The sequence below is a fragment of the Triticum dicoccoides genome, chromosome 5B (genome assembly GCF_002162155.2).
Source record: "Triticum dicoccoides isolate Atlit2015 ecotype Zavitan chromosome 5B, WEW_v2.0, whole genome shotgun sequence".
In the NCBI taxonomy this organism is placed as follows: Eukaryota; Viridiplantae; Streptophyta; class Magnoliopsida; order Poales; family Poaceae; genus Triticum; species Triticum dicoccoides.
Window position 1 is genome coordinate 88,728,005 of NC_041389.1, and position 9,357 is coordinate 88,737,361.

At 43.1% G+C, this 9,357-nt stretch overlaps 1 protein-coding gene across 2 annotated transcripts; it reads right to left on the reverse strand.

Annotated features, from left to right (window-relative positions):
• Positions 1 to 735: 735 nt before the first annotated feature.
• On the reverse strand, positions 736 to 8,697 carry LOC119307532 (TNF receptor-associated factor homolog 1a-like). Of its 2 annotated transcripts, none has more exons than XM_037583609.1 (13): positions 8,483 to 8,697; positions 7,430 to 7,645; positions 5,787 to 5,898; positions 5,478 to 5,566; positions 5,318 to 5,386; positions 5,105 to 5,234; positions 4,793 to 4,951; positions 4,308 to 4,671; positions 3,878 to 3,990; positions 3,388 to 3,535; positions 2,728 to 3,167; positions 2,532 to 2,655; positions 736 to 2,419 (listed from the first exon to the last, which is right to left on the reverse strand). In XM_037583609.1, the coding sequence occupies exons 2-13, from the start codon at positions 7,608 to 7,610 to the stop codon at positions 983 to 985; spliced, it is 3,366 nt and encodes a 1,121-aa protein (XP_037439506.1). In that variant the 5' UTR covers positions 7,611 to 7,645; positions 8,483 to 8,697; the 3' UTR covers positions 736 to 982. The 2 variants fall into 2 exon arrangements, with proteins under 2 accessions (XP_037439506.1, XP_037439505.1); XM_037583608.1 differs by having other exon boundaries at positions 7,427 to 7,645.
• Positions 8,698 to 9,357: the final 660 nt, after the last annotated feature.

The window sequence follows — 9,357 nt, forward strand, 5'->3', positions numbered from 1 at the left end:
GGCGGCGGCGATGGCGCGCGGTTTGCGAGTGCGGCAGCGGCGCAAGAGCTGCGACGGCGGCGGCGGGCGGTGGCTTGGTGAGAGGAGAGGGGGCCGGGGCGGCTATTTAAGGAGGGGTCAGGGCGGCCTGCTTGGGGGAGGGGCAAGGCGAGGCGGTGGCGGGGGAGGAGTCTGGCTCAGACTCCACCGGAGTCCGACGGCGGCACGGCGCGGGATCCACCCGGGACTTTGTCCCGAGCCGTCGACGGAGGCGGTGCACAGCTGGGCCAAGGCCTGGCTTGAGCTGGGCCGGCCCAGTTCAAAACTTTTTTTTTAAACAATTTTCCAGAGACTAAAAATGCACGAATAAATATAAATATAATCCTAAAAATTTCAGAAAAATTCACGTAGCTATATGGCCTTATTAGTGACCTCGTGAACATTTTTCTGGACTTAAATGCCTAAACTAAAAACAAACATTACAGTTCTAATTACTCAGCTAACTAATAAATAAACTAGCGAATAAAATCAAATAAACTCTCAAAAATTCAAAATCATGAGTTGATTGCAAGATCTTATGAATTTCAGCTAGAACCCCATCTTATTTGGGCACTAAAAGGCTTTATTATTATTTTTGTTGGTCTCAAAATTGTTAGCTGTTACTCTATGGAAGCTGTCCAGACAAACAACAATGCTAAGCACACACTCGCGTAAGAAACAAAAGAAGAACATTCTAAAGCTCAATAGCAAAAACAATGCAAGGCTCCAATATATGTAACTATGTATGCATGTAATTGATTTGATATTCTTTACCAGGCACAGGGCAAAACTGACTGAAATATATCAAGCAAAGAAACATAGCTATTAAGGAACTGAGAAGCATTTCTTTAAAAGACCAGTAGCTCTATGGAAGGATTACAATTACACTCGGCTCAGAAGCAAACAGCATGGACTACAACAACGCATTATTACGGTTGCAATCATTATTCATCTCTGAAAGGGCTCAATGCCCATTCCCAGGGTGATAGGATGGGTAGCGGCTTGCTGCATTCGCTGAGGTCGTCTGGTAATCCCTCGACTGATAGGGGTAGGCATTGATGTCTGCCCCGAAGTTCGGCATGGAGTTGTCGGCGCGGCTGTATGGCCACTGGCCCATCACCATATCATCAAATTGGCTGTTTGAATATGAGGGGAGATCAAACTGTGAATAACTCCTGTCCCTAAGCCCTTGAGGGCCACCGTTCAGATCACTGTAGTACGGTGCAAGCTCCTCATCATAGTATTGCTCCGACTGATCAAACAGGTACTGATCATTAAACATGCCATAATCAGGTGTGCTGGCGTTATTGGGAACGTTATTCGGCATAGAGAACTGCCGAACAAACCCCGGCTGTAGAACCTTTCTTCTGTCACCGAGCTCCTCGTCCAGCAAGTCGTTGATGATGTCTAGGTGTGGAAACTCGTCGCCGACCAGGCCTTGCGGTTGGTATGGAGTGAATCTGGTCGAAATTTCAGACAACAGCTGCTTGCTTCTTGGTCTTCCATTCAAATTGAGCTTATCAGACTCATTGCCCACACTTGAATTCAGTAGACCATGATCATTACTGCTGCTGCTACTGCAGCTTGCCTGCTGTGAGCTATGTTCTCTCCACTGGTACTGATTGAGTGACTCAGGCTTCACTGTTCCAAACGTAAATCCAGGTTCCAATGATGACTTTTCTGTCCTAGCAGAGTTATCTGGTGACAGAATGGAAGCAGATGATGCAAACATTGATTGTGAGTGTGAAACTCCTTGCACTGAGGAACTAGTCTGATGAGTAAGACCGCTTGCAACAGAAGTTTTCTCCATCATGGCATTACGGTATGACCGGGGAATGTAGCTAGGAGCACTGGCAGAGGGCTCATTGCCCAACCGTCCAACTGCACTCCTCGAACGAGAAAGAACTGGTGCAGTCTGAACTGTTGAAACAGCAGGTGCCACTTGTTTTGCTGCAGGGACTTGCGGGGCACTCAAGGGCCTTGAAGCTGTAATGACCTTGGTTGCACTAGAGCTATTTACTAGAGAAGTTGGCTTCTGAGTTTCAGATTTGGTGGGCACAGGTATCTGCAGAGGTCGACTTGCAACTGGAACTGACCTCTCATTATGAGTTGGAGGAACAGACGGAGGTCCTTTATTTGGAACTAGCTGAACAGTTGGGGTGGAAGCCACACCCGTTCTGGTAGTGGTAGTACTAGCTGCAGCAGCTGAAACTTCGGTTGCACGGGAACTCAGATTGTTAGTACTTTCTAGTGAAGATTTTGGCTGCTGGGAGAAGATAGGTTGCTTCTTAACAGGGCTCACAGAAGGAATGGAAGACTCCGTCATTCTTAACTTGGAGGGGCTCATAACATCAACATGCCGCTGTGCATTTTGCTTCTTCTGTGACACAACTTTGTCATCCTGAAATGAGTTGATTTGAATTCTTATTCAGCCAAGCAGAACACTTGAGAAAATTGAGAAAAAAAAATAGCAAGAATGAACTAAATGAAAAGGCTGCTGGGCAGGTACATACCCCAGCTTCAGGTCTCATGTCCTTTGAGTTGCTAGATCCATAACTGCCATTGGGTGCTGGATTTGATCCACCATGTGCATGCCCTGTTCGCAAATCAGTATCCTTATTCCTCCGGTTGTTCCCCCTGAATCACAAAATAGAGCACGGTAAATACCAAATGATAAAAATGAGGAGAAGTAATAAAATAAAATTATACCTATTGGATGAGGATTTGACATTTGTCCAGGCACCACCTGCATTCGACCCATTCAAGATAACTGAAGGAACCGAGTCAGATGAACAAGTAGACGAGCTATCATCAACAAATGAAGCCCTCTTTCCTGATTGCTCATTTTGCACATCACCAACTTCAGGAACAATGCCTCGAGTTTCTGAAGCATCTGTTTCCCAATTAACAGGACTGGATTCACGGTCTTCAAGATCAACATTAAGCACCTCAGAATTATCATCTCTGTTATCAGAGATATCAGATGCTTCGTCAGGATTGTCAGGATTTGAGGTCACTTCTTCAGCTTGACTTGACAAATCATCAGGGTTTCTATCATCTGATGGACTGCCCTCTAAAGCTACTTCCTTCATGTCAACCCTTTCATTTTTTCCTTTATTATTTTTCCGGTTGTTTTTCTTTTGTTTGGCCTGAGCGAGAGAAATTAAACATTATCAAAGATCTCCTCGACTAATAAAAAAGGACAGGCACATCAGAATAGATTAGATGCCAACGCTACAATCTCCTACTGCGCCATCAAAATAGATTCCGGCAAGAACATGGCAAAAACTAGAAACCATTTGGCAAGGTAGATAAAATCTATAATGACAAAATAAGATGACATGGTTGCACTAGCGGAAGAAACCAAACCTGCTTTTTCCTGATACGTTTTTCCTTCTCAGCAGCACTACGCTTTGCCTTAAGTTCGATTTCTGCAAGCCCAGCAGCTTCTTCTTCACGGATGAGCTCTTCTTGGCGCTTCAAAGCCACGGCCTCTTGGTATGCCACTTCAATTCGACTGATTCAAGACTTATAAGTAACATGTGCATGCAGATCATAATTGACTCAAGACTTGTACGATGTATGAATTTCATCATGGGACACCTTGTTTCCCAAGAAAAATAATATGGAAACAGGTTTATCTAATATCTAATAAGTAATATCTGGTGTATGCTTGCCACAACTGGTAAAACTAGAACCGGATAGTCACCCACCAAAGTACCAAAGTAACAGAAAAAAAAGGTCAAGTCTAGCATCAAATGCTGGCAATTGATATTTCAAGTTGCTGACTCTTGTTCCACAATTGTGGAGCAAAATACGAATCCTAGAGGGCCATGTTAAACTGCAGAAAACTTCTCACCTGAATATATGAGCCAAGGCAAAAAATTCTAGTGTCTTCCAGCCAAGCTCTATAAGTCGTCTGTCATCGCGCTCAATAGAGTCTTTGTTGAAGTCATCGCCCGAGCTGCTTCCCTATAATCACAGAATTGGCTAGGACTTCTTACATACAGTATAACAAGAACTCGTCGAGAAATAAGTCTTAATAAGAACCTTCTTTTGCTAGTTTAACTCATCCTGGCACAAGTTAATGACTCTTGGATCCTACCTCAAAACAGTATTGTTTAGGAAAGCTTAGTTTGTTGAACACAACCTCAAAATTAGGCATCTAATGGTTATAAAATGGATGGTATGAAAAAGGTGCTCCAAATTAAGACGTTGAAGATGAAATGAAAATATCTGTAGTCAATACCCAATGACCTGTAAAGCTGGTAGAATAGAAGAATGCATACCTTTGTGCGGTTCTGTGAAGCTTTTTCATCCTTGGTAGGCAATTGTTGGTGTGGCAGTGTGTCTAATGTAGCTCTTTCAAGCAAAATTAACACATCATCTGCCAAGACAAACATATCCTGCTCAACAAGCACCATAGAAGTGCTTCGAGCATCTGTCTCTGTTAATTTGGACAACCCCACTTGGTTCTTGCTCTTATATTCCAGAGCCTTCAGTCCGGTATACAGCGAGTCCATTACTAAGGTTGATGTAACTTCCTTTTCTATGAAAAAATGTTTCACTAGAACTTTCAATATGGTGTCAGTCTTTTCCCTTGTCATGTTCCGCCGCATACTTGGATCCATGCCTAGCCAGAATGCATTGAAACTGCAACGCACCAATTAAACATTTTAATAATGGAATGGCACAACACAAACAAATTTTGTATTAATATTTATCTAACACGTGCTTGGTTACACATTAGCCAAAAAATATATCTTTATCTAACCTGGACCATCTCAGTCTATCCTCAATTAACCTGCAAAGCTTGCTTCTTCTTTCATCAATAAATCGCCGGCAAATTTGTTCCACATTTGATAAATACACCCTAACTAGTTCCCTTCGGTACTGGCCATCAAGGCAACGAAATGGGCGATCTGCCTTCTCCCTCAAATATCACAATGCAGAAGCAGACATGGTTATGCAAAGTAAAGATATACTCTCAATTCCAAAAATAACTGATGCCACACCAAAGTCCAGCCCTAGGCGGTTTAACCCACAGTGGGAAAATGGATGCCAAATAACTACAGAGAACAGATACCTAATAACTTGAACTTGAGCTTTGATGGTAAGAACATCCTCAATGACAAAGCCATCATGTAATTTTGATAGCTCCATAAATTTTTTCCATCCCCAGTCATGCTCTTTCTTCCAAAACCGGTGCAGCGTATCTGAAATGCCACTTTCTTTAAACTTCATGTGCAAAGGTCAACCAAAACTACTAGCCAAGCAAAAATAGTGGAAACAAACTCACCAGAATACTTAGATTTCTTAGGGTCTCTATTAATTACAGCTATTGTAAACTGCGCAAAGTGGCTCCATCCTAAAATAAAAGCAAACAATAATAATATTCAAGATAACGTAGTGCGATCAAGAAGTGTGTTTGTTGGTAATACATGGAACATTTCGTTTACCTGGGAGTAGTTTATCATGGTTCGCAACACAAAGAAAGAGTGACAAGTGATTGCAAACATCACATCCTTGTGGATAAATCAAAATGTACCTGAAAGTCAACCAGTAGATATCAACATGTGATGTGCAGAACAAAAGCTTGAAAACACATATCTAACTCGAACATGACACTTATTGACATTTGAAAGTTAGCAGGCTACATATCAGATCACAAAGCAGATAAAAATAGAGAAAAGATTGGCAAAATATATATGGATACAATGTCCAAGTTATATGCGTAGCTCCCTCTTGGTACCCTATGAATATCATACCATTTATAACCGCCAACATCGAAGGAGTTACTCCGTAGCTCCCTCTTGTTGATTTGTGAAAAATTATCAATCCTCCATGTAAACTTTCCATAAAGTTCAGGAGGCCTTGGCCCTATTAGAAGAAAATAAAAGCAACAGGTTAAATAATTGTCGATGCTAAAAACTTAAGAAATTATACAAGGATTGGAACTAAATCAACCTATCAGAACATTCAAGTTCAACTTCTATCATAGTATAGCCAGACTAGTCAGTGAACCACCTAGGTTACTAGTCAAACTCAATCATTTTGTTGATTTTCAACTCAATAAACAAGGAAAGATGAAACAAGGCAATATAAAACAAACTTATCAGTTCCGTGCCATTCCAGCCGAAACAGTTAAGACCATTCCGTTTCGCGACCAAAATGGAATGTAGACGCTGCCATCCCATACCACTCCAAATTCACAGCATTGTGCCCAGCCAGTTCTGGAGCTGCTAGTGTTTTGCCCTGTGATTCTAGGGCCTTGCTATCTCGCGCGCGCTCGTTAAGACGCTCGGTTTCCGACAAAGTAAACTTTCCTGTTTAAGCAAATGGGCGTGAGGTGGAAATGGAAAGACGGGTTGGGCCCCACCCGTTAAATTCAGCGGGGGAGAGATTATGGAAAGGCAAGCTTGGAAACAGCCTCTTACAGAAATGTAGGGAAAGGCTCCATAAATAAGTAAATATTCTTGAACGTGCCGAAACTATTTTGCTAGTACAACAAACCATATATATTCAGTATTCCATTATTACTTTTGCCATTTCCAAAAATAAATTGATAAACATATGACTTAGTTTCAACCTCAAGGTTCGGCGAAGTACTATTGGGCTTCCTTCCAATAAATAACTCTAGAACCTCAAGAATTTGAAGCTAAGGAATGCTTCAGCTAATGTATCGTGGTACACATCTCAACAATCCCACTGTAATTTGAATGAAATCTCAACTGGCATTCTGATGTGAGTTATTTTATGAATGATGTTGCATGTCTCATCGGCAAATAATGCATCACGAAAGTCTGTAGATTTCAGTCACCTTATAACACAAAAACTGACACTATAACTAATATAAGATATCTACAAGTTGATCAGCACTAGAATCATGTAACACTTGGCATGAACTGTGGACTCCTCAAGCTTGCATGTCATAAACTTGCCATAGCATAATTAGTTAACTACATGCAACGACTCATAAGCCTATGTTTTAAAATTAACATGAAACTATTTGTTACTGCTTCAAACTCATGAATCCTGATCCACAGAAGCACAAAACATAACTGGTTCAATTCCCTCAAAAAAAACATAACTGGTTCAATCAGAACAGAAGAACGTACATGCCCAACTTTGCACAGGATAGTTGTCCTAAACCTACCAAAGATAAATTAAACTCTATCATCCATTATAGTGCATGGAGCCATGGGCAGTGATTCAGGAGTTATACATGTATTATGTAGCACCACAACATAATCAAATGTTCTACTTTTATAGAGACAACACTTTCATGAGGACTAAATAGGTCACGGGCAAGATGGTAAAACTGGAAAATGATATATTAAAATAACTATGTCTGAATGAAGCAGTAACAGGTAATATGAACAAATGCAAGGTAAAGTGAACAACACACCACAATCATCATCTTCAGTGTCCGAGTAAGCTGGTGAAGTGGATGGTGTTCCGTTCTCAACTTGCTCGCTTGACCTCCACTCAGCTAAAGATTCCCCAGAATGGCTTTGTTGATCACTTGGCAAGTCCTCGGTTGACGAGGATCTACCATCCCCTGTATAATCTTCGACCAAAGTGCCAGCCATTAACCTATCCAGTATGGGGTTCGCCTTTTTCCTTCCTACAACAATGAATTAAGACCATATAGTCATCAAACCTCAGCATCAATATCAAAAGGAACATAAAAAAGACTAACCTAAAACTCTAGCACCCGAAGACACCAAAAGCGGAAACAACTAGGGTTTCACTAGTCCGTCGGCGTCACATCTCGTAACAAGCAGTTGCAAATAAGTCATGTATACAAAGCTGGCATTGCACAGGATGCGATCTGATCGGAGACAAGGGTAACGCCGGAGCACAAGCCAATCCAACAAGAACTAGTTCCTGTCACGAGGTATAAAATACTCCACCCATAGATTCCAGAGGACACCATGGTCAGTCTACGAACCATCAACAAACTGAATCTTGAGGCCGCAGAGACAAACTTAAGCAGCATTAAATCATCTACCCCGAGGCTAATTATATTATCGCTATCGCCCTACACGCCTGCCCCTGCAACAGCTAATAAGGAAAATAAAAAGTCACTGCGCACGCCCGCGAGGAGCTGACGCACGAGACCATCAGCTAAGCTAAACCCAGGCGCCCGTCGCCGCCCAACCTAACCTAACCTAGGCAATCCAAGGACGCGCCCCCTCGCGGAACCCAACGCAATCTCCCCGGGGCACGAACTGGGAGAGAGACCACGAACGCACGCACGTACGCGCGCAGATTAGATCGGGGCCGCGAGCGCGGCAATGCTCGCCTCGCCTAGGAACCTAGAAAACAAAATCTATCTCCTCCGATTTCGACCCTTCCCCCCGCGTAGTCCGGATCTGACCTCACCTCCGTCCCTCGCCTCAGACCGGTGCCGTTCGGCGTGCGTGCGTCGGAGGAGACATGCCCGGGGATCGAGAGTTACCTGCACGTCGCTGTCGTCGACGTCGGAGGCGGCGGCGATGGCAGCTGCTTCGTCGAGGAGGAGATAGGGAGGGGCGGGGTGGGGGGGAGAGACGGAGGGGAAGGGAGCAGCGGGGTGTGCGTGCGCCCTAGTCGAGTCGAGTAACGAAATCGGATCGGGTTTAGCGAGGGAGGGAGGCTGCCTAAGCTAGGCTTAGGCTCAGGCTCCGGCTCAGGATTACCAAGAAATGATTTGTTGGGTATTTCCGGATGGGGGTGGGTATATATAGCGTGGCCGCGCGTCAACATTAAGGCATTCTTTGGTTTAGAGGAATTTCATAGGAATTTTAGAGGATAGGATTCTTATAGAATTTTTTTTTCCTTTAAAGCCCTTTGGTTTATAGGAATGGATTCCTATTCCTACATAGGATTGGTTCCTATCCTCCACATTTCATAGGAAAATAAAAAAGAGCCTAGACTCAATGGAAAAATTCCTTTGGTGTCAACCAAATGACATCTTGTTTCCTATTCCTACTCATAGGATTTGAGATACATGTCATCTCATTTCCTACAAGATTCCTATTCCTATGATAATCCTATCCTATGAACCAAAAGAGGCCTAATTTTACTTTTTTATGAGCCAGTCAGTCGTATTTGGAAGCATTATATTGCTTACCGCACAATATTGCGTCTCACTCGTGAGCGTTTCGGTTAGGGCACATAGCTCCACGGGATGTCAATGGCGTTTTTCCGATCGATAGTTGGTGCTCGGAGGGATCCACCTCATGGTGCTCTATCGTCCGTCCGTCCCTGCCGTGCTCTAACTTCTATCGTCTCCTTTCTCTACCATATATTGTCTTTTTTCTTCGCGGTCGGTGTGTTTTTGTATTATTTGTT